This window comes from Ranitomeya imitator, chromosome 4 (genome assembly GCF_032444005.1).
Source record: "Ranitomeya imitator isolate aRanImi1 chromosome 4, aRanImi1.pri, whole genome shotgun sequence".
Classification (NCBI taxonomy): Eukaryota; Metazoa; Chordata; class Amphibia; order Anura; family Dendrobatidae; genus Ranitomeya; species Ranitomeya imitator.
Genome location: NC_091285.1, coordinates 446126189 through 446152393, shown reverse-complemented (window position 1 = coordinate 446152393; position 26205 = coordinate 446126189). Strand labels below are relative to the sequence as shown.

The 26205-nt window shown below is 43.1% G+C and overlaps 1 protein-coding gene across 1 annotated transcript in view; it reads left to right on the top strand.

Annotated features, from left to right (window-relative positions):
* RORA (RAR related orphan receptor A) overlaps positions 1-26205 on the top strand; it is a 562535-nt gene that overhangs the window by 354044 nt on the left and 182286 nt on the right. Inside the window, exon 2 of the mRNA XM_069765693.1 lies at positions 12304-12333. Coding sequence (XP_069621794.1) covers positions 12304-12333 — 30 coding nt within the window. The remainder of the gene's footprint in view (positions 1-12303; positions 12334-26205) is intronic.

The window sequence follows — 26205 nt, the reverse complement described above, 5'->3', positions numbered from 1 at the left end:
TGGTTTTCCGAGTCATCTGCCGGGACATCGGGTTCGTCTACGGACGATTACGAGGTGAACGCTATTTTGGGGTGCAAGGTGGTACGCGGCAAAAAGTTCTATCTGGTGGATTGGAAGGGTTATGGCCCAGAGGACAGGTCATGGGAGCCTGCTGAAAACATTCGGGCCCCACAGCTCATTGCTGCCTTCGAGCGTAGCGAGGCCCAAGGAGGGGGGGGCATGTTAGGTCTCGAGTTCCCGCTTCTGCACAGGGGGAATCTCGAGCCATCTCCGCTGCGGTCTCCCATTCTTATCCAGCCGCAGCGGAGTCTGCTCAGCAGGGACGTCGGTCCCAGCGTCTTGCTCAGTCTCACTCTGTACAGAGAGTTACTGCTGCTTCTTCAGCTTCTGCCATTAAAGCCAGTGCTGGTCAGCAGCGAGCAGACTTCTCTGGAACTAAGTCCTTGTCTGCACACACTGAGCATGCCCAGGGCAAGATCTCCCGTTGGAGATCGAGGGTCATGTGCTCAGGCCCTGCAGCACATTCCATTGGTCCTCTTGGCAGGTCTTGGAAGGGCAAAGTTTCTGTGGCCACTTCCTGTGCTGTAACTATATAAACTGCGCATGACCGCATGGCCATGCGCTAGTGTACATTTGCATATGTGTGTTTGTTGTGAGTGCAAGTCGTCCTTGGATACCCCTTCCCTATTGAATGCCTGTTCGCGGAAGGTGTATGGTTGCTATCTAGCGCCCGACTTCTCCTACAGCACGAATCACACATTACAGCGTCCAGTTGCTGTGACCGCCAGTACGGCGCCGTGCACTTCCTCTGTGCTTTCCTTACCCAAGCCTGGGTGGTTAGTGGCGTTCGTCAGTGCGGCACCGCATGCACTCTTGTGCCCTAAATATTGTTATTTTCCTAACACACCCAGTTGCGGTGTTGTGCCAGCAAGGGTCTAATCGGACTTCAATCCTAGTTGGGGTTGAGTTCGCTGACTACTTGCTCGCGCTCTATGTGCGGTACCGCGATCCTGTGACGCAACAGGATCGCTTCCTTCACGCTGGGTGAAGTCTAACCCACGTGTGTATACTTATGAGTACCGCCATATAGTCCGTCATTACTTGGCAGCAGGTTCCATCTCTGCACGGTGGACCCCGGGCTGCGAACGCACCATACTCTATCTGTCTCATTATTTGGTGCGTTCCGCTAGCCCTAACAGTATGTACAAGTGCAATCATTTTTTGGTAGAAATATTTCATTTTTTGGAACTATTTCATGGGTGCCAACACTTTTGGCCATGACTACATACCATAAGTAAATAAAATAAAGATAAATAAAATAAACCGCAGTTATGGTTCTGCTTAACTTTATGGCATACACTGCACAGGTAAATAAAAAGATAGGTTTATAATAATGGATATTTTAGATGCTGCAAATACAAGTATGAGAAGTTTTTTTTTTTCTATAAAGTGACAATTTTGTGGGAAGTTTTTACACTTTAAAGCAATGTGATCCTTTGATTTTTTACCTTATACTCTTCACTACTCATTTACTGAAGTGTATTATGGCAGTCTGACAGTGATATATTGACAGTCAGCCATTTACACTTGCCCTCTGGGTCTAAGGCTGTGTGCCCCAGGGTGTGTTTTTTAAGCGTTTTCACCGCATTTTTCTGCTGCAGAAATGCTTAAAAACGCTCACAAAACACATCCCATTAATTTTAACAGCATTCCGCAATTGCTGTGCCCATGCTGTGTATTTTTCCACAGCGGAATCGCATCGCGGAAAAATACGCAGCATGCTCATTAATTTTGCAGAATCGTGGCGATTCTGCTGCCATAGAGTTGTATAGGAATACACTTGGAAAAAACGCATGAAAAACGAGACAAAAATGCATTAAAATCCGCAAACGTTTTCCTTGGCAAGGGAGTGTGGATTTGAAGCAGAAAAATCTGCTTCTATTCTGCAACGTGGGCACATAGCCTAAAGGTGACCATACAACTTAGATAACAGTCAGTTGTATGAGCTCCTATCTCTTCTGACTCCCCCTATACAAGAACAGTTGGCCGAGCGTTCAATTGCTCTCTATATAGAAAGTGGAAAAATCTGCTGCCAGACACCTTTTGTGGTGACTTATCTCCATGGAACAAATTAGGTTTGGCCTTTGAACTGGAACTGATGATCTTTTTCCTTCTGGCATAATTTGTTTACATAAGCTGGTTGGTCAATCAAATCATCTATGCAGGTTTAAATAGACATACTTGCATGGCATGAATGGAGGTTATTATTAGGCCTACAAAGTGATTTCAATAGGGGTGACGGGTTTACAGTGGAAGCCTCTCTCTTTATCTAACCCCTTAAAAACCAAAACCATTATTTACCATAGCATCTAATGCATGGGCGCACAACCTGCAGCCCGGGGATCTAGGGATTCCTCTCTCTGGTAGACGCTAGTGCACACACAGGGATCCGATTCTTGTGTTCAAACCTGTGAAGTTTTATTGTTTTCATAAAAACTCCCGTGGTCGTAAAACAAAACAGCCCCTTCTAGGCACAAAAAGGTTTAACAGGAAAAATAAACAGTTCACGCACTAGCAAATGTATCTGTCAGTTTGGGCTCATCAAAACAGATTAAAGTCCACTCTGATTTTCTGGCACATACGTTCCAGCAGTATGGCTCTTTTCAGCACCCCACACAGACAGCTGATGAGACAGCTCAGCTGCATGTTTAATTAGACTGCAAAGCCTGTATTGGAGGTTTGGGGTTTGACAAGTCCCTCCCAGCTCTTTTAGTTGTTCCTAAAACCTGGACCCCAAAATCCAGGCCCATTAATTAGTATCTGTGCTGGAGACTGCTTCTCCGGGTATACATTAGGAAGGCTAGCCACCACAGTGACGCATACCTCCCATCCAGGACTTGTCCAACTACAACTTACAGGGGCCACATGTGGCCCACGATGCCATTCTGTGCTGCCTCCAACCACATGGATAGAGAAATGCTTTTCTGACAGGTTAAATATATGTGAGCAGCCACACAAAGAAGAGTAGTGGCAGCTGAGGAGCAGGGACTGGCAAGTAGTAATGGCGCACTGTTTACACATATCTGGATGCCTTATACATCAGGAGATCGGGGTGTCTAAATGCATTGGGTCTCCAGAAAGGAATGTGAATTATACTGGATACCTTCCGTGTATGTGTCTCTCTCCATTATAGTTTATAAGAGTTTTGTATCATTAGGCAGTAAGCAAAGAACCCATGATATATTGTAGAAGGTCAGGTGCATGCATGACCTGTTCCTCGTCTATTCACACAGTTTTTTATGAGGATATAGAAGCAGATTTTACTGCAAATCCATATTAAAAAAAGCTTCAAATATTCTTTGAATAAGCTGCCTATTAGTTTTACTACAAAATGTTCAAAATAATGTGCAAAAAATGGTACTGTGTGCACTAAAACATCTTTTCCCATTAAAATCAGTCAGAAAATTATACAAAGAGTATTTGACCCAGTTTTTGATGTGGATTTAAGAGCAGAATGTATTTCTAAATCTTTATAAAAAAAAAACTCATTGTGAACATACCATTAGAGTGCTGATTTTTGGAGGTAAAAGTTCTGTAAGTAGAATTTTTACCTATCAGATGTTTATGGTACGTATATACTTTTGATACAATAGGGAAAAAAGTATTTAGTCAGCCACCAATTATGCAAGTTCTCCCACTTAAAAAGATGAGAGAGGCCTGTAATTGACAGACAACTATGAGAGTCAAAATGAGAAAACAAATTCCGAAAATCACCTTATCTGATTTGGCAAGATTTATTTTGCAAAATATGGTGGAAAATAAGTATTTGGTCATTAACAAAAGTTCATCTCAATATTTTGTTATATATCCTTTGTTGGCAATGACAGTGGTCAAACATTTCCTGTAAGTCTTCACAAGGTTGGCACACACTGTTGGTGGTATATTGGCCCATTCCTCCATGCAGATCTCCTCTAGAGCAGTGATGTTTTGGGTCTGACGCTGGGCAACACGGACTTTCAACTCCTTCCAAAGGTTTTCTATGGGGCTGAGATCTGGAGACTCGTTAGGCCACACCAGGACCTTCATATACTTCTTACGAAGCCACTCCTTTGTTGCCCTGGCAGTGTGCTTGCGATCATTATCATGCTGAAAGACCCATCCACGTTCATCTTCAATGCACTTGCTCATGTAAGGAGGTTTGAACTCAAAATCTCTCTTTCATGTACACGGATCAGTCGTCCTGGTCCCTTTGCGGAGAAATAGCCCCAAAGCATGATGTTGCCACCCCCATGCTTCACAGTAGGTTTAGTGTTCTTTGGATGCAACTCAGCATTCTGCCTCCTTCAAACACAATGAGTTGTTTTCTTTTTACCAAACAGTTCTACTTTGGTTTCATCAGACCATATGATATTCTCCCAATACTCTTCTGGATAATCCATATGCTCTCTAGCAAACTTCAGACGGGCCTGGACATGTACTGGCTTAGGCAGAGGGACACGTCTGGCACTGAAGGATCTGAGTCCCTGGCAGCGTAGTGTGTTACTGATGGTAGCCTTTGTTACGGTAGTCCCAGCTCAATGCAGGTCATTCACTAGGTCCCCCATGTGGTTCTGGGAGTTTTGCTCTCCGTTCTTATGATAATATTGACCTCACGTGGTGAGATCTTGCATAGAGCCCCAGATCGAGGGAGATTATCAGTGGTCTTGTATGTCTTCCATTTTCTTATTATTGCTCCGACAGTTGATTTCATCATGCCAAGCTGCTTGCCTATTGCAAATTCAGTCTTCACAGCCTGGTGCAGGGCTACAATTTTGTTTCTGGTGTCCTTCGACAGCTCTTTGGTCTTCGCCATAGTGGAGTTTGGAGTGTGACTGTTTGAGATTGTGGACAAGTGTCTTTTATACTGATAACAAGTTCAAACAGGTGCCATTACTACAGGTAGTGAGTGGAGGACAGAGGAGCCTAATGAAGAAGTTACAGGTCTGTGAGAGCCAAAAATCTTGCATGTTTTTAGGTGACCAGATACTTATTTTCCACCATATTTTGCAAAATAAATCTTGCGAAATCAGACATGGTGATTTTCTGGATTTGTTTTCTCATTTTGACTCTCACAGTTGTGGTCTACCTATGATGTTAATTACAGGCCTCTCTCATCTTTTTAAGTGGGAGATCTTGCACAATTGGTCACTGACTAAATACTTTTTTCCCCACTGTATGTCACAAATGTCACAAAAGGTAATACTCTTTTTAGTGCAGTTCCCAGATTAGTTCAGTATGACTATATGGCCCTTGGACCAAACAAGTTTGTGCACCCCTGATCTAAAGGGTTAAAAAGGTGTGATTGTACTTATTTGCATTTTTTACAATTATAGTGTGAGCTAAGTTCTCAGTTTTAGCTGGACTATTGCAATAATGGTATGGGCACAGTTTTGCTGCCTGTGCCATTAAGGTGACATAACTGTATCTTCAAGTGTTGGACGTTAGGCCTCGCCACTACATACAAGTTACATTTTAGTATGAAAAGGGTGACTAATAATAATAGTAACAATTACGAGAGCGACAGACTTGAAGGGGAATGAAAATTTTGTATTCAACTATGAGACAATTTGCAACTCATGCTAAAATTTCTTGTTACTTAAAAGTTTATTTGTGGACCCTTAAAAGCATCATCCCCCTACTAGCATCCTTTATTGACTAATTAAAGGGGTTGTCCTCTATTAGGACAAACCCTTCTCAATCTGAATGTTTGCCTCCATTAAAATAAAAACGCCTATACTTAGTTGAGGCGGCGTCAGCACTCATGTTCCTGGTTCTGTTGTGAGGTTGTTGTGACACTTGAGCCCTGTGCCCAATCAGTGCTGGTGTATAAGTAATCAACAGGAAGTCAGATCTGCGACTGGCTTCTCACTCCCTCCTTATATATCCGAAGGCGGTGACAGTGACACAAGTGCTCATTGGGCGAGCATCTCACGTGACATAACAACCTCACGTGAGCACCGGGAATGCAAGTGCAAACACCATTGGAACGGCACCACTATGGGAGGTGAGTATGGTTCTTTTTATTTTAACATGGTAAAACATTCAGATTGAGAAGGGGTTGCCCTAGTAGTGGACAGCCCCTTTAACCCCTCTGTGACCTTAGACGTACTATCCCGTCGAGGTGCCCTGGGCTTATCTGACCCTGGACGGGATAGTACGTCATAGCCGATCGGCCGCGCTCACGGGGGGAGCGCGGCCGATCGCGGCCGGGTGTCAGCTGCTTATCGCAGCTGACATCCGGCACTATGTGCCAGGAGCGGTCACGGACCGCCCCCGGCATATTAACCCCCGGCACACCGCGATCAAAGATGATCGCGATGTGCCGGCGGTACAGGGAAGCACCGCGCAGGGAGGGGGCTCCCTGCGGGCTTCCCTGAGCCCCCCGCAGCAACGCGATGTGATCGCGTTGCTGCGAGGGTCTCCTCACCTCCCTCCCTGCTCGAGCCCCGGATCCAAGATGGCCGCGGATCCGGGTCCTGCAGGGAGGGAGGTGGCTTCACAGAGCCTGCTTAGAGCAGGCACTGTGAAGCAGCCTGCACTCCTATCAGATCAGTGATCTGACAGAGTGCTGTGCAAACTGTCAGATCACTGATCTGTGATGTCCCCCCCTGGGACAAAGTAGAAAAGTAAAAAAAAAAATTTCCAAATGTGTAAAAAAAATAAAAAAAAATATTCCAAAATAATGAAAAAAAAAAAAAATATTATTCCCATAAATACATTTCTTCATCTAAATAAAAAAAAAAAAACAATAAAAGTACACATATTTAGTATCGCCGCGTCCGTAACGGCCCGACCTATAAAACTGGCCCACTAGTTAACCCCTTCAGTAAACACCGTAAGAAAAAAAAAAAAAAAACGAGGCAAAAAACAACGCTTTATTATCATACCGCCGAACAAAAAGTGGAATAACACGCGATCAAAAGGACAGATATAAATAACCATGGTACCGCTGAAAGCGTCATATTGTCCCGCAAAAAAAGAGCCGCCATACAGCATCATCAGCAAAAAAATAAAAAAGTTATAGTCCTGAGAATAAAGCGATGCAAAAATAATTATTTTTTCTGTAAAATAGTTTTTATCGTATAAAAGCACCAAACCATAAAAAAATGATATAAATGAGGTATCGCTGTAATCGTACTGACCCGAAGAATAAAACTGATTTATCAATTTTACCAAACGCGGAACGGTATAAACGCCTCCCCCAATAGAAATTCATGAATAGCTGGCTTTTGGTCATTCTTCCTCACAAAAATCGGAATAAAAAGCGATAAAAAAATGTCACGTGCCCAAAAATGTTTTCAATAAAAACGTCAACTCGTCCCGCAAAAAACAAGACCTCACATGACTCTGTGGACCAAAATATGGAAAAATTATAGCTCTCAAAATGTGGTATTGCAAAAAATATTTTTTGCAATAAAAAGGGTCTTTCAGTGTGTGACGGCTGCCAATCATAAAAATCCGCTAAAAAACTCGCTATAAAAGTAAATCAAACCCCCCTTCATCACCCCCTTAGTTAGGGAAAAATAAAAAAAAATGTATTTATTTCCATTTTCCCATTAGGGCTAGGGTTAGGGCTAGGGTTAGGGCTAGGGCTAGGGTTAGGGCTAGGGTTAGGGCTAGGGTTAGGGCTAGGGTTAGGGCTAGGGTTAGGGCTAGGGTTAGGGCTAGGGTTAGGGCTAGGGTTAGGGCTAGGGTTAGGGCTAGGGTTAGGGCTAGGATTAGGGCTAGGGTTAGGGTTAGGGCTAGGGTTAGGGTTGGGGCTACAGTTTGGGTTGGGGCTAAAGTTAGGGTTAGGGTTTAGATTACATTTACAGTTGGGAATAGGGTTGGGATTAGGGTTAGGGGTGTGTCAGGGTTAGAGGTGTGGTTAGGGTTACCGTTGGAATTAGGGTTAGGGGTGTGTTTAGATTAGGGTTTCAGTTATAATTGGGGGGTTTCCACTGTTTCGGCACATCAGGGGCTCTCCAAACACGACATGGCGTCCGATCTCAATTCCAGCCAATTCTGCGTTGAAAAAGTAAAACAGTGCTCCTTCCCTTCCGAGCTCTCCTGTGTGCCCAAACAGGGGTTTACCCCAACATATGGGGTATCAGCGTACTCAGGACAAATTGGACAACAACTTTTGTGGACCAATTTCTCCTGTTACCCTTGGGAAAATACAAAACTGGGGGCTAAAAAATAATTTTTGTGGGAAAACAAAAAGATTTTTTATTTTCACGGCTCTGCGTTATAAACTGTAGTGAAACACTTGGGGGTTCAAAGTTCTCACAACACATCTAGATAAGTTCATTGAGGGGTCTAGTTTCCAATATGGGGTCACTTGTGGGGGGTTTCTACTGTTTAGGTACATTAGGGGCTCTGCAAACGCAATGTGACGCCTGCAGACCAATCCATCTAAGTCTGCATTCCAAATGATGCTCCTTCCCTTCCGAGCCCTCCCATGCGCCCAAACGGTGGTTCCCCCCCACATATCGGGTATCAGCGTACTCAGGACAAATTGGACAACAACTTTTGTGGACCAATTTCTCCTGTTACCCTTGGGAAAATACAAAACTGGGGGCTAAAAAATAATTTTTGTGGGAAAACAAAAAGATTTTTTATTTTCACGGCTCTGCGTTATAAACTGTAGTGAAACACTTGGGGGTTCAAAGTTCTCACAACACATCTAGATAAGTTCATTGAGGGGTCTAGTTTCCAATATGGGGTCACTTGTGGGGGGTTTCTACTGTTTAGGTACATTAGGGGCTCTGCAAACGCAATGTGACGCCTGCAGACCAATCCATCTAAGTCTGCATTCCAAATGATGCTCCTTCCCTTCCGAGCCCTCCCATGCGCCCAAACGGTGGTTCCCCCCCACATATCGGGTATCAGCGTACTCAGGACAAATTGGACAACAACTTTTGTGGACCAATTTCTCCTGTTACCCTTGGGAAAATACAAAACTGGGGGCTAAAAAATAATTTTTGTGGAAAAAAAAATATTTTTTATTTGCATGGCTCTGCGTTATAAACTGTAGTGAAATACTTGGGGGTTCAAAGCTCTCACAACACATCAAGATGAGTTCCTTAGGGGGTCTACTTTCCAAAATGGTGTCACTTGTGGGGGGTTTCTACTGTTTAGGTACATTAGGGGCTCTGCAAACGCAATGTGATGCCTGCAGACCATTCCATCTAAGTCTGCATTCCAAATGGCGCTCCTTCCCTTCCGAACCCTCCCATGCGCCCAAACGGTGGTTCCCCCCCACATATGGGGTATCAGCGTACTCAGGACAAATTGGACAACAACTTTTGTGGTCCAATTTCTCCTCTTACCCTAGAGAAAATACAAAACTGGGGGCTAAAAAATAATTTTTGTGGGAAAAAAATTTTGTTTTATTTTTATGGCTCTGCATTATAAACTTCTGTGAAGCCCTTGGTGGGTCAAAGTGCTCACCACACATCCAGATAAGTTCCTTAGGGGGTCTACTTTCCAAAATGGTGTCACTTGTGGGGGGTTTCTACTGTTTAGGTACATTAGGGGCTCTGCAAACGCAATGTGACGCCTGCAGACCAATCCATCTAAGTCTGCATTCCAAATGATGCTCCTTCCCTTCCGAGCCCTCCCATGCGCCCAAACGGTGGTTCCCCCCCACATATCGGGTATCAGCGTACTCAGGACAAATTGGACAACAACATTTAGGGTCCAATTTCTCCTGCTAACCTTGGAAAAATACAAAACTGGGGGCTAAAATATAATTTTTGTGGAAAAAAAAATATTTTTTATTTGCATGGCTCTGCGTTATAAACTGTAGTGAAATACTTGGGGGTTCAAAGCTCTCACAACACATCAAGATGAGTTCCTTAGGGGGTCTACTTTCCAAAATGGTGTCACTTGTGGGGGGTTTCTACTGTTTAGGTACATTAGGGGCTCTGCAAACGCAATGTGACGCCTGCAGACCATTCCATCTAAGTCTGCATTCCAAATGGCGCTCCTTCCCTTCCGAACCCTCCCATGCGCCCAAACGGTGGTTCCCCCCCACATATGGGGTATCAGCGTACTCAGGACAAATTGGACAACAACTTTTGTGGTCCAATTTCTCCTCTTACCCTAGAGAAAATACAAAACTGGGGGCTAAAAAATAATTTTTGTGGGAAAAAAATTTTGTTTTATTTTTATGGCTCTGCATTATAAACTTCTGTGAAGCCCTTGGTGGGTCAAAGTGCTCACCACACATCCAGATAAGTTCCTTAGGGGGTCTACTTTCCAAAATGGTGTCACTTGTGGGGGGTTTCAATGTTTAGGCACATCAGTGGCTCTCCAAACGCAACATGGCGTCCCATCTCAATTCCTGTCAATTTTGCATTGAAAAGTCAAACGGCGCTCCTTCCCTTCCGAGCTCTCCCATGCGCCCAAACAGTGGTTTACTGCCACATATGGGGTATCAGCGTACTCGGGACAAATTGGACAACAACTTTTGAGGTCCAATTTCTTCTCTTACCCTTGGAAAAATAAAAAATTGGGGGCAAAAATATAATTTTTGTGAAAAAATATGATTTTTTATTTTTACGGTTCTGCATTATAAACTTCTGTGAAGCACTTGGTGGGTCAAAGTGCTCACCACACCTCTAGATAAGTTCCTTAGGGGGTCTACTTTCCAAAATGGTGTCACTTGTGGGGGGTTTCAATGTTTAGGCACATCAGTGGCTCTCCAAACGCAACATGGCGTCCCATCTCAATTTCTGTCAATTTTGCATTGAAAAGTCAAACTGCGCTCCTTCCCTTCCGAGCTCTCCCATGCGCCCAAACAGTGGTTTACTGCCACATATGGGGTATCAGCGTACTCAGGACAAATTGGACAACAACTTTTGAGGTCCAATTTCTTCTCTTACCCTTGGAAAAATAAAAAATTGGGGGCAAAAATATAATTTTTGTGAAAAAATATGATTTTTTATTTTTACGGTTCTGCATTATAAACTTCTGTGAAGCACTTGGTGGGTCAAAGTGCTCACCACACATCCAGATAAGTTCCTTAGGGGGTCTACTTTCCAAAATGGTGTCACTTGTGGGGGGTTTCAATGTTTAGGCACATCAGTGGCTCTCCAAACGCAACATGGCGTCCCATCTCAATTCCTGTCAAGTTTGCATTGAAAAGTCAAATAGCGCTCCTTCCCTTCCGAGCTCTCCCATGCGCCCAAACAGTGGTTTACTGCCACATATGGGGTATCAGCGTACTCAGGACAAATTGGACAACAACTTTTTGGGTCCAATTTCTCCTGTTACCCTTGGTAAAATAAAACAAATTGGAGCTGAAGTAAATTTTTTGTGTAAAAAAGTTAAATGTTCATTTTTATTTAAACATTCCAAAAATTCCTATTAAACACCTGAAGGGTTAATAAACTTCTTGAATGTGGTTTTGAGCACCTTGAGGGGTGCAGTTTTTAGAATGGTGTCACACTTGGGCATTTTCTATCATATAGACCCCTCAAAATGACTTCAAATGAGACGTGGTCCCTAAAAAAAAATGGTGTTGTAAAAATGAGAAATTGCTGGTCAACTTTTAACCCTTATAACTCCCTAACAAAAAAAAAAATTGGTTCCAAAATTATGCTGATGTAAAGGAGACATGTGGGAAATGTTACTTATTAAGTATTTTGTGTGACATATCTCTGTGATTTAATTGCATAAAAATTCAAAGTTTGAAAATTGCAAAATTTTCAAAATTTTCGCCAAATTTCCGTTTTTTTCACAAATAAACGCAGGTACTATCAAAGAAATTTTACCACTATCATGAAGTACAATATGTCACGAGAAAACAATGTCAGAATCACCAGGATCCGTTGAAGCGTTTCGGAGTTATAACCTCATAAAGGGACAGTGGTCAGAATTGTAAAAATTGGCCTGGTCATTAACGTGCAAACCACCCTTGGGGGTAAAGGGGTTAATAGAAACATTAACAGCATAACTGTAAGACTTTAGGTGGACTGATGTATTAGGTAATACTTTAATATTTTTAGCCATCATCACCTACATTTTGCCATAAGCATACTGAAACCTCTTCAAAAGACCACTTGAGAATATCTCCTATTGAATTAATCCTCGTCAATGAGAGGACCGTTTCTATAAACCATCTCTGCAATTTTTATTAGTGACGCCAATTATAATACACTGCATATCTTATAGAAATTATGTCTCCATTCCCAACCATAAAATATGTATTACTTGTACCATAATATTAGACTTTGCCAAAAAGGATTTTTCTGACTATTCTTTTCTCTTTTTTCACAGGTCTGTCTATAACCAAGAAGACTCACACATGTAAGTAATGGCGAAAACATTATAAAGTGTTGCTGAAGATGCTGGCACTATAGTAATACAATTATTATTATTATTGTTATTGTTGTTATTATTATTATTATTATTATTATTATTATTATTATTATTATTATTATTACTATTATTAATAATAATTAAAAAAATACCTTGGATACAATCACAAACCTTTTAAAAATATACTTTTTTTTCAAACATATCACGTATTTGTTCAAATCATGGACCAATTATTCTGTAAATAAGTTTGCAATTAAATTAGTTTGTACAGAAGTTTTACAAGGAAATGCTGGGAAATTCCTTTGGGCCATGGGGCGTGGGTAGAAATAACTATCGGATGCGCAGGTAAAAATGTTCCTATTTGTGGACATCTAGTGCATCTACGAGAAATACAAAGGACTTTTGCTGTTCATACATTGTAATACAAAGGAATATAGGAATAAAAAAATGTCAAAGACATGAGAACCACAAGAACTACTTCTCTACATATGTATCTAATCTCAGAAATCTCTGTTAAAAGATGGGATAGACACACAGATATTGTTAGTACCCTTCTGTTAAAGTAGGAATAACCCACAGTGGTCACTGAAATAACTTGAAACTGACAGAAGTAATTTTCAATTCACATTTACCGAATATCCACTAGTGAATAACAAACATTGGGTCCATGTGTTGTGGTTCAACAGAAAAATTAAAAAAACAAACTAATGAAAATGGCCTGGACAAAAACGATGCTACCCTTAACTTAAAGGGAACCTGTCAGGTCCCCGGTGCTCCCAAAACCAAAAGCAGTTGTGTCTACATTGCTAAAATTCCCTGCCTAACAATCCCTTTATTACACTACATACATAAACAAATCTTTTGAAAAAGTGAGTAAAAAGTCGTTATATATTTATTATTTCTGTTTAGAGGTGTGCACTGATAACCTTTCAGAAAGTGTAAAGGTACCGTCACATTTAGCGACGCTGCAGCGATCCAGACAACAATCCCGATCGCTGCAGCATCGCTGTTTGGTCGCTGGAGAGCTGTCACACAGACAGCTCTCCAGCGACCAACGATCCCGAGGTCCCCTGGGTAACCAGGGTAAACATCGGGTTACTAAGCGCAGGGCCGCGCTTAGTAACCCGATGTTTACCCTGGTTACCAGCGTAAAAGTATAAAAAAACAAACACTACATACTTACCTTCCGCTGTCTGTCCCCCAGCGCTCTGCTTCCTGCACTGACTGTGAGCGCCGGCCGGAAAGCACAGCGGTGACGTCACCGCTGTGCTCTGCTTTCCGGCTGGCCGGCGCTCACAGTGCAGAGAAGCACAGCGCCGGAGGACAGACACCGGAATGTAAGTATGTAGTGTTTTTTTTTTTTTTACTTTTACGCTGGTAACCAGGGTAAACATTGGGTTACTAAGCGCGGCCCTGCGCTTAGTAACCCGATGTTTACCCTGGTTACCAGTGAAGACATCGCTGAATCGGTGTCACGCACCCCGATTCAGCGATGTCTGCAGGGAGTCCAGCGACGAAATACAGTTCTGGACTTTCTGCACCGACCAACGATGTCACAGCAGGATCCAGATCGCTGCTGCGTGTCAAACTGAACGATATCGCTAGCCAGGACGCTGCAATGTCACGGATCGCTAGCGATATCGTTCAGTGTGACGGTACCTTTAAAGTGTTGGTATATGTCTAGATCATCAGGGGCAGACTTTGAAGACCTCCAATAATCCTGAGAGTAAATAATGTAGAGCTGAGCCCCTCAACAGTTTCCCCTGTACACTTGAATGGAACTACTGCGTGTCCTATGCAGAGGTCAAAGCTCCCCCACCATCAAACAAAAAGTGATGGCATATCTTAGCAATATGCCATCTTTTTCTAAGATAGAAAACCCCTTTAAGAACGCCTTAATGCAGTACTTCAGTGTTTTACCCCACAATTCCATACTTGTTGAGTTTACAAAATATTTTTAATTAACTGAAGGAGACAAATATTCACATATTTTCTTTGTTCCTTATTGACTACTTTTTATTTTTTTCTCTAAAGATAAAGGTCCCAAGGGTCTGTGGAAATTAGAATATACAGTACATACATCTTGTAATTGTTTTAATTGCTTACTTTTGGCACTGTGTAGCCTATTAAGTGTTAACAGTTTTCTCTATTTTCGCACATATGATGCTATATGGATCTATTAGTAATTGCAGTAATAATTAGTCCTTATTTTTGTTGTTATGATTGCAAAATTGTGACCTACATGATATCCATAGCAAGGTCCGAACTTTCTGACCTTGAGGAATTCCCTTGTGGTATGACCTGCCATCCCTGTTATTTCATGTGACAGTATGTTAACACACATTGTGTAAGAAGTGTTCAGCTCTGACTGCTGCCTGGACAGATAAATCACTGGGTGAAGAATTCAAGTGGTTCAACCTCACCCCTCCACCTGCAAAATGGGAGATTGCTTAAGTGTCCATAAATGTCCACCATTAGTTAAGGTACCGTCACACTAAGCGACGCTGCAGCGATATAGACAACGAGCCAATCGCTGCAGCGTCGCAGTTTAGGTCGCTAGGAGACGTCAAACACCGGCAACAGCAGAACGATGCAGGAGCGATCCAGTGACGTACTTATCGTTCTCGCTGGTTGTTGCTCCATGAAAAAACATTGCAGGCATCGTTGCTTTTACTATCAAACATGACGAATCACGCCGACCTGACGACCAAATAAAGTTCCGGACTTTCAACGACGACCAGCGATGTCACAGCAGGATCCTGATCGCTGCTGCGTGTCAAACACAACGAGATCGCTATCCAGGATGCTGCAATGTCACGGATCGTTGTCGTTCTCGTTGGAAAGTTGTTCAGTGTGAAGGTACCTTTAGTCTACGGGTGCATTTCAGGAACGCTCGTTTCCTGATAATTGACCAATGTAAATAGGTTTCAATTACCACACAAATGAGCAAAACACTTGTTCATCAGGTGAAATGGCTTGTAAACTTATTTAAAGGGATTATATAGGCACACAATGTCTTATCAAACCAAGTATAAAGGTACCGTCACACTAAGCGACGCTGCAGCGATACCGACAACGATGTCGATCACTGCAGCATCGCTGTTTGGTCGCTGGAGAGCTGTCACACAGACAGCTCTCCGGCCACCAACGATCCTGAAGTCCCCGGGTAACAGGGTAAACATGGGGTTACTAAGCGCAGGGCCGCACTCAGTAACCCGATGTTTACCCTGGTTACCGTTATAAATGTAAAAAAACAAACACTACATACTTACATTCCCGGTGTCTGGTCATGTCCCTCGCCGTCAGCTTCCAGCACTGACTGAGCGCCGGCCGTAAAGTAAAGCGGTGTAAGTATGTAGTGTTTGTTTTTTTACATTTACAACGGTAACCAGGGTAAACATCGGGTTACTAAGCGCGGCCCTGCGCTTAGTAACCCGATGTTTACCCTGGTTACCAGTGACAACATCGCTGAATCGGCGTCACACACGCCGATTCAGCGATGTCAGCGGGAGATCCAGCGACAAAATAAAGTGCTGGACTTTCCCCAGCGACCAACGATCTCCCAGCAGGGGCCTGATCGTTGGTCGCTGTCACACATAACGATTTAGTTAACGATATCGTTGCTACGTCACAAAAAGCAACGATATCGTTAACGATATCGTTATGTGTGACGGTACCCTAAGTGTTCGGTGTAGTCTTGGATTGGCCACCTACTTGTTTTTGTTCTATCTCCACTTCCCTCTCTTCATTGATTATCAGCTCTGGTTTAGCATCAGAGAAGGTCGGAGATGGATGGAAAACAAGCAGGTGGGGAGGTGTACTTAAATGTTTGGCCCCGCTATGATGCACCGAGTGCCTGTACTGGATTTCAACAAGCCTTCTGTGCTGACAGAGGACCTTTAAAAGTTAATAGCCCCAATTTTCACGCTGGTCTTGAAGAGGGGGCGTGGTGGAGTAAGACACTCCTGAACAATGAATTATGAGCATCTGAAAAGGGACGTGCCCCTTGACAAAAATCTTACTCCTGTCCCTGGCAAGAGTAAGATTTCTGGAGTAAGGAATGCCACAGCTCATTATGAATTAGTGAAGCCGTGGCGTCACTCCTCCATTTTGCACCTGCACTGCTCATTTTGGAGTAACTTGGTGAATCTGGCAACAAAATGTCAAAAGTCGCAACATTTTTGTGAATCTCCGAATTGCGTAAAAATTTTGAAACTTTTCAATGCTTTTTACACCAGTCTTCTGACATAAGAGCTGTGATGAATCAGGGAATTTTTACTAAGTTCACGGAACAATCTTTTACCAATTGTTCTGTGTGCATTGGAAATCTAAACAGATTATTAGATCATCACTGATCAGCTTTTTAACTTTTAACTTTTAATTTTTGTGAACATGCGGAAAATAAGCCTTATATATTGTCTCCTAACATATGTCGCAATATGCTAAACAAACAAGAAATGAGCTGGTCCGTCACCCATGGGCTCCTATGTAAAAAAAAATGTGTATGTCAATGTATATCTTTTAGCTAGACTGCTTTGACGACAGATTGACATAGATGTTGCTGTAATGGTATGACAATTAGGGGGCTTTAGTGTCCATTGATGTAGCCCATGTTGCTCCTTTACTAAAGATGTACCGTAGTTGTAACTTGCCTTGGCCAGAGGTCCTTCACACTCTGGGAGAGTCGGAAGAAGATGTGAGATGTAACACATTGTAGTATTACCTTCACTTTTAGCTTGAAATTATGTTCTCACGTTGTAATGGATAAATATTCATTCATATGCTTTTTCTAATTGATAATTTATTTAATTTACTATCAAATTACTCCATTTGGGCAGCGAGCTCTTCCTTCCTGTTCTTGCCATTTTGGCCTTTCACTGGTATTCTAGATTAGGTATTTCTAGACAGGCTGGGTAATAATTCCCTGCCCGTGTAATTTCAGCTCACATGGAGTGTGGCTAATAGCAAGCAGAAATAATCAGATCCCTCCAGAGTACTTTCTGAATCTAAGCTTCGTACTTCCATCCCCCCTGAGGCCCAGGAAAATAGCAGTGGAGGTCCCAAAAGTATTGCTTCATAAATGTCTTAACTGGGCAGCCTTGGGATCCCTCACGGAGCTTTTTCCAACTGCCAAATTACTTTCCCTTTCTCTCAGCGGCTTTAAAAAGGCTTATTAAAAATGATTCTATAATAAAGCTGCGAGTTCTCCCTTGGTTGTCCTTGAGAAGGAAGTGCGAAATCTTGCAAGCAGCTGTGCCAATTTGAGGGGATTCTTAATTCTTCAGGCAACACAAAGGTTAAAAAGAAATGGCATTTTCTCTGATAATTGGGGCAACCTCACCTTTGATTCAGTGCTAGAGTCCAGGTAAATGTCAGCTGTATGCAGAAGAACAAAGAGTTCTGGTTCTATACCCTGTACAGTAACACCCCAGCCATGACTTCACGATCCACTACTAGAAATAAGATTGGGGAGATGGTAAGAAATCTGTCAGTTATCGGACTGTGTTAGTATTCATGAACATTAGCATCTGTGAAAGATTCAATGAACAAATCTTCGTGATGGCTTGTTCCATAACATAGGGTAAAGAATTAGTAAATTAGATACAATCAGCAACCGGTAAACTTTTACCAATCGGCGGTTGCTTCAATAAATCCTTGTTTTTACAGGTTGATTAAAATAAAAGATGGCCACTGAATGATCTATTCTAGAACTCTTCATCTTTATCATTTTAAGAGCATATTGAATAAAATTATGTTTTATAATATATTTTTTTGTGGTTGCTGAAAGTCTTCTCTACACTAGAGTGGGTTCTACAGCACTGCTCCATCTGCTGTCACTACTAGAAAAGGGTAGGACCAGTCCAATAGTTTTTTGTCCACTTATCTTCTACATTTGGGGGCCATTCGCGTTCACTGAAGACCAAGCAATGACGATTGCACTGTGAGAGATTGCGCTACATGCATGGTTGATTGTTGTGTCTAGTACACAACCTAAACTGGTGAGCAAGATTACGCAAAGTCTCCATCCATCCTTGCCTCTGAATACATTCTTGCTACATATTGTCCTATGAGGCAGCTTGCTAGTTTTTTCATCTTTTCCAGTACTTCTCTGAAATATCTACACATTAATCTGTACCATTAATCTGGTACATAAAGATCAATGTATCTACTGAATCTGCAAAATGGAAATTAAAACATCCTAGAACATCTTTTCTTAGAACTCTTGTGTTGTGCTGTTCCTCTGTTGTAACTCTTAGACCTGATGGGACTGGCGTACTTGCTTTGAAAAATTCATGTCAGAATGTCTGCATGATTCTGATATTACAGTTAGCATTTTATGAATCCAACTAAGGAGTGAGTCAAATGTGGTCAAACTCTGCCCATTCCGCTTGACTGACAGCCACAGCTATTACTGAGCATTGTGAGATCTCAGCAGCAGGAGGGAGATGGGACACGGAGATGATGTTAATTATGGTCAGATGGGCGGAGATTGAGTACATACTTTCACAAAGATTCAGACAGCTATGGATTTTCACATTATGTACATCAACCTTCTCAGGTTCAAAAGATCTATTTAATAAAATACATTATTGTTATGAAAGGTAATTCAGTACCACAATGGACATAGAGGTCAGCGCACATACAGTGACCTGGCAATAACCCAAAAAACAAGAACGAGCTCTGAGACGTGGGAACTCTGTTGACCGCAATCCCTAATCCTCTCCAACAACACTAAAGGCAGCCGTGGATTGCACCTAACGCTCCCTATGCAACTCGGCACGGCCTGAGAAACTAGCTAGCCTGAAGATAGAAAATAAGCCTACCTTGCCTCAGAGAAATACCCCAAAGGAAAAGGCAGCCCCCACATATAATGACTGTGAGTAAGATGAAAAGACAAACGTAGAGATGAAATAGATTTAGCAAAGTGAGGCCCAACTTTCTGAACAGAGCGAGGATAGGAAAGGTAGCTTTGCGGTCAACACAAAACCCTACAAAAACCACGCAAAGGGGGCAAAAAGACCCTCCATACCGAATTAACGGCACGGAGGTACACCCTCTGCGTCCCAGAGCTTCCAGCAAGCAGGAAAAAACAAATAGACAAGCTGGACAGAAAAAAACAGCAAACAAAATAGCAAAAGTGGAACTTAGCTATGCAGAGCAGCAGGCCACAGGAACGATCCAGGAGGAAACAGGTCCAATACTAGAACATTGACTGGAGGCCAGGATCAAAGCACTAGGTGGAGTTAAATAGAGCAGCACCTAACGACTTCCCCACAACACCTGAGGAAAGAAACTCAGAAGCCGCAGTACCACTTTCCTCCACCAACGGAAGCTCACAGAGAGAATCAGCCGAAGTACCACTTGTGACCACAGGAGGGAGCTCTGCCACAGAATTCACAACAGTACCCCCCCCCCTTGAGGAGGGGTCACCGAACCCTCACCAGAGCTCCCAGGACGACCAGGATGAGCCATATGAAAGGCACGAACAAGATCGGGAGCATGGACATCAGAGGCAAAGACCCAGGAATTATCTTCCTGAGCATAACCCTTCCACTTAACCAGATACTGGAGTTTCCGCCTTGAAACACGAGAATCCAAAATCTTCTCCACAATATACTCCAACTCCCCCTCCACCAAAACCGGGGCAGGAGGATCAACAGATAGGTGCCACGTATCTCCGCAACAATGACCTATGGAATACGTTATGTATGGAAAAAGAATCTGGAAGGGTCAGACGAAAAGACACAGGATTAAGAACCTCAGAAATCCTATACGGACCAATAAAACGAGGTTTAAACTTAGGAGAGGAAACCTTCATAGGAATATGACGAGAAGATAACCAAACCAAGTCCCCAACCCGAAGTCAGGGACCCACACAGCGTCTGCGATTAGCGAAACGTTGAGCCTTCTCCTGGGACAAAGTCAAATTGTCCACTACATGAGTCCAAATCTGCTGCAACCTGTCCACCACAGTATCCACACCAGGACAGTCCAAAGACTCAACCTGCCCTGAAGAGAAACGAGGATGGAACCCAGAGTTGCAGAAAAACGGTGAAACCAAGGTAGCCGAGCTGGCCCGATTATTAAGGGCGAACTCAGCCAAAGGCAAAAAGGACACCTAGTCATCCTGATCAGCAGAAACAAAGCATCTCAGATATGTTTCCAAGGTCTGATTGGTCTGGCCATTAGTCTGAGGATGGAAAGCCGAGGAAAAAAGACAAGTCAATGCCCATCCTACCGCAAAAGGCTCCCCAAAACCTCGAAACAAACTGGGAACCTCTGTCAGAAACGATATTCTCTGGAATGCCATGTAAACGAACCACATGCTGGAAAAACAATGGCACCAAATCAGAGGAGGAAGGCAATTTAGACAAGGGTACTAAATGGACCATCTTAGAGAAGCGATCACAGACCACCCAAATGACTGACATCTTTTGAGAGACGGGAAGATCTGAAATAAAATCCATAGAGATATGTGTCCAAGGCCTCTTCGGGACCGGCAAGGGCAAAAGCAACCCACTGGCACGAGAACAGCAGGGCTTAGCCCGAGCACAAATCCCACAGGACTGCACAAAAGTACGCACATCCCGCGACAGAGATGGCCACCAAAAGGATCTAGCCACTAACTCTCTGGTACCAAAGATTCCAGGATGACCAGCCAACACCGAACAATGAACCTCAGAGATGACTTTATTCGTCCACCTATCAGGGACAAACAGTTTCTCCGCTGGGCAACGATCAGGTTTATTAGCCTGAAATTTTTGCAGCACCCGCCGCAAATCAGGGGAGATGGCAGACACAATTACTCCCTCTTTGAGGATACCCGCCGGCTCAGATACACCCGGAGAGTCGGGCACAAAACTCCTAGACAGAGCATCCGCCTTCACATTTTTAGAGCCCGGAAGATATGAAATCACAAAGTCAAAACGGGCAGAAAACAACGACCAACGAGCTTGTCTAGGATTCAACCGCTTGGCGGACTCGAGATAAATCAAGTTCTTATGATCAGTCAAGACCACCACGCGATGCTTAGCTCCTTCAAGCCAATGACGCCACTCCTCGAATGCCCACTTCATGGCCAGCAACTCTTGATTGCCCACATCATAATTTCGCTCAGCAGGCGAAAACTTCCTGGAAAAGAAGGCGCATGGTTTCATCACCGAGCAATCAGAACTTCTCTGCGACAAAACAGCCCCTGCTCCAATCTCAGAAGCATCAACCTCGACCTGGAACGGAAGTGAAACATCTGGTTGACACAACACAGGGGCAGAAGAAAAACGACGCTTCAACTCTTGAAAAGCTTCCACAGCAGCAGAAGACCAATTGACCACATCAGCACCTTTCTTGGTCAAATCGGTCAATGGTTTAGCAATACTAGAAAAATTGCAGATGAAGCGACGATAAAAATTAGCAAAGCCCAGGAACTTTTGCAGACTTTTCAGAGATGTCGGCTGAGTCCAATTATGGATGGCTTGGACCTTAACAGGGTCCATCTCGATAGTAGAAGGGGAAAAGATGAACCCTAAAAATGAAACCTTCTGAACACCAAAGAGACACTTTGATCCCTTCACAAACAAAGAATTAGCACGCAGGACCTGAAACACCGTTCTGACCTGCTTCACATGAGACTCCCAATCATCCGAGAAGATCAAAATGTCATCTAAGTACACAATCAGGAATTTATCCAGGTACTGTCGGAAGATGTCATGCATAAAGGACTGAAACACTGATGGAGCATTGGCAAGTCCGAATGGCATTACTAGATACTCAAAATGGCCCCCGGGCATATTAAATGCAGTTTTCCACTCATCGCCTCGCTTAATACGCACAAGATTATACGCACCACGAAGATCTATCTTGGTGAACCAACTAGCCCCCTTAATCCGAGCAAACAAATCAGATAACAATGGCAAGGGGTACTGAAATTTAACCGTGATCTTATTTAGAAGGCGGTAATCTATACAAGGTCTCAGTGAACCATCCTTCTTGGCTACAAAAAAGAACCCTGCTCCTAATGGCGACGATGACGGGCGAATATGCCCCTTCTCCAAAGACTCCTTCACATAACTCCGCATAGCAGCGTGCTCAGGCACAGATAAATTAAACAGTCGACCTTTTGGGAATTTACTACCAGGAATCAAATCGATAGCACAATCACAATCCCTATGCGGAGGTAGGGTATCGGACTTGGGCTCATCAAATAAATCCCGGTAATCAGACAAGAACTCAAGAACCTCAGAAGGGGTGGATGACGAAATAGTCAGAAATGGGACATCACCATGTACCCCCTGACAACCCCAGCTGGACACAGACATGGATTTCCAATCTAATACTGGATTATGGACTTGTAGCCATGGCAACCCCAACACGACCACATCATGCAGATTATGCAACACCAGAAAGCGAATAACCTCCTGATGTGCAGGAGCCATGCACATGGTCAGCTGGGGTCCAGTACTGAGGCTTATTCTTGGCCAAAGGCGTAGCATCAATTCCTCTCAATGGAATAGGACACTGCAAGGGCTCCAAGAAAAACCCACAACGCCTAGCATACTCCAAGTCCATCAAATTCAGAGCAGCGCCTGAGTCCACAAATGCCATGACAGAATAGGATGACAAAGAGCAGATCAAAGTAACGGACAAAAGAAATTTTGACTGTACCGTAGCAATGGTGGCAGACCTAGCGAACCGCTTAGTGCGCTTAGGACAATCAGAGATAGCATGAGTGGAATCACCACAGTAGAAACACAGCCCATTCAGACGTCTGTGTTCTTGCCGTTCAACTCTGGTCAAAGTCCTATCGCACTGCATAGGCTCAGGTTTAAGCTCAGGTAATACCGCCAAATGGTGCACAGATTTACGCTCTCGCAAGCGTCGACCGATCTGAATGGCCAAAGACATAGACTCATTCAGACCAGCAGGCATAGGAAATCCCACCATGACATCCTTAAGGGCTTCAGAGAGACCTTTTCTGAAAATAGCTGCGAGCGCACCTTCATTCCACTGAGTGAGTACGGACCACTTTCTAAATTTCTGACAATATACCTCTATTTCATCCTGACCCTGACATAGAGCCAGCAAATTCTTCTCTGCCTGATCCACAGAATTAGGCTCATCGTACAGCAATCCGAGCGCCAGGAAAAACGCATCGATATTACTTAATGCAGGATCTCCTGATGCAAGAGAAAATGCCCAGTCCTGAGGGTCGCCACGCAAAAAAGAAATAACGATCCTAACTTGTTGAACTGGGTCACCAGAGGAGCGAGGTTTCAAAGCCAGAAATAGTTTACAATTATTTTTGAAACTCAGAAATTTAGTTCTATCTCCAAAAAACAAATCAGGAATAGGAATTCTCGGTTCTAACATAGAATTCTGAACCACAAAGTCTTGAATACTTTGTACTCTTGCCGTGAGCTGATCCACACATGAAGACAAACCTTTAATGTCCATTGCTACACCTGTGTCCTGAACCACCCAAATGTCTAGGGGAAAAAAAAGGCAAAACACAGTGCAGAGGAAAAAAAATGGTCTCAGAACTTCTTTTTTCCCTCTATTGAGAATCATTAGTACTTTTGGCCTCCAGTACTGTTATGAAAGGTAATTCAGTACCACAATGGACATAGAGGTCAGCGCACATACAGTGACCTGGCAATAACCCAAAAAACAAGAATGAGCTCTGAGACGTGGGAACTCTGTTGACCGCAATCCCTAATCCTCTCCAACAACACTAAAGGCAGCCGTGGATTGCGCCTAACGTTCCCTATGCAACTCGGCACGGCCTGAGAAACTAGCTAGCCTGAAGATAGAAAATAAGCCTACCTTGCCTCAGAGAAATACCCCAAAGGAAAAGGCAGCCCCCACATATAATGACTGTGAGTAAGATGAAAAGACAAACGTAGAGATGAAATAGATTTAGCAAAGTGAGGCCCAACTTTCTGAACAGAGCGAGGATAGGAAAGGTAACTTTGCGGTCAACACAAAACCCTACAAAAACCACGCAAAGGGGGAAAAAAGACCCTCCGTACCGAACTAACGGCACGGAGGTACACCCTCTGCGTCCCAGAGCTTCCAGCAAGCAGGAAAAAACAAATAGACAAGCTGGACAAAAAAAAACAGCAAACAAAATAGCAAAAGTGGAATTTAGCTATGCAGAGCAGCAGGCCACAGGAACGATCCAGGAGGAAACAGGTCCAAAACTAGAACATTGATTGGAGGCCAGGATCAAAGCACTAGGTGGAGTTAAATAGAGCAGCACCTAACGACTTCCCCACATCACCTGAGGAAGGAAACTCAGAAGCCGCAGTACCACTTTCCTCCACCAACAGAAGCTCACAGAGAGAATCAGCCGAAGTACCACTTGTGACCACAGGAGGGAGCTCTGCCACAGAATTCACAACACATTATATGCAGTGTGTTTTGACAAATCTGGTGGCAGATGCACTTTAATAGCCATATGGAATTAATTGTGCATTTTGACAGGATGTGTTGTCAAGCTCGTTCCAGGTGTGAACAACTTATTTGTGTCCACCTCCACCCTCTCACATAGTTCCCAAGCTAGAAGAAATGTTTAATAGAAAGTCCATGAGCAGGTCTTCTGGTGACTCTCTTTCAGCTTCCGCTCTTCTGTTTAAGCAATCGGTGAAGATCCCAGCACCCAGACCCTCACCGATCAAAAACTCTTGACATGTCTCTATGAGATGTCAAAAGTTTTCTGTAGGTGTAGTTACTCTTTAAATAGGTCAAGTGGTCAAGCAATACCTTTCATTGCAAATGTTCTCATTTACACTAAAGTAGCTATAAAAGCACACAGATTTTTTCACAATTCATCATAACTTCCCATAACGCCAAAGCCTTTACCAAACAAATCAAATTCAATTCCCAACTAGTTTTCTATAAAATTCCATGTAATATTCTTTATCTGCTTTTTAAGTAATACTTTGAGTCCACTGTGTCTGTGTTTACACAGGACAGTTGTGAGAACGCTCAGGTCTTTAGCACAGTTTCTACCTCCCAACCTACCTATTGGTTTCACAACAGTTGTGGTGAAGCGACATGGTTTGAGATCCTGTTTGTGGCCACTTCCTGTCATTTTCTCACTGCCCTGAAGCCATATTGTATACTTATACTTGGATCTCATATATACTAAATATTACACTTCAAAATGTGGTTAAAACAAGGTGTGGTTCAAGTGTGCCTCTCTGTCGGCTAATCTGCCAAACAAACAAAAGGCAATTGGATTGTGACTTATTAACTTAAATTTTAAATGTATTGTGGTGATTTGCAAACCACATTGTTCTGCATGTATGTAATGCAAAATGCTTCACAGTAGTATGGTACTTACAGCGCCTTGTGAAAGTATTCGGCCCTCTGGAACTTTTCAACCTCTTCCCACATATCATGCTTCAAACATAAATATACCAAATGTAAATTTTTGGTGAAGAATCAACAATAAGTGGAACACAATTGTGAAGTTGAACAAAATGTATTGGTTATTTTAGATTTTTGTGGAAATTCAAACACTGAAAAAGTGAGGCGTGCAATATTATTCGGCCCCTTTACTTTCAGTGCAGCAAACTCACTCCAGAAATCCATTGTGGATCTCTGAATGATCCAATGTTGTCCTAAATGCCTAATGATGGTAAATATAATCCACCTGTGTGTAATCAAGTCTCCGTATAAATGCACCTGCTCTGTGATAGTCTCAGGGTTCTGTTTCAAGCACAGGAAGCATCTTGAAGACCAAGGAACACAACAGTCAGGTCCGTTATACTGTTGTGGAGAAGTTTAAAGCTGGATTTGGATACAAAATGATTTCCAAAACTTTAAACATCCCAAGGAGCACTGTGCAAGCGATCATAT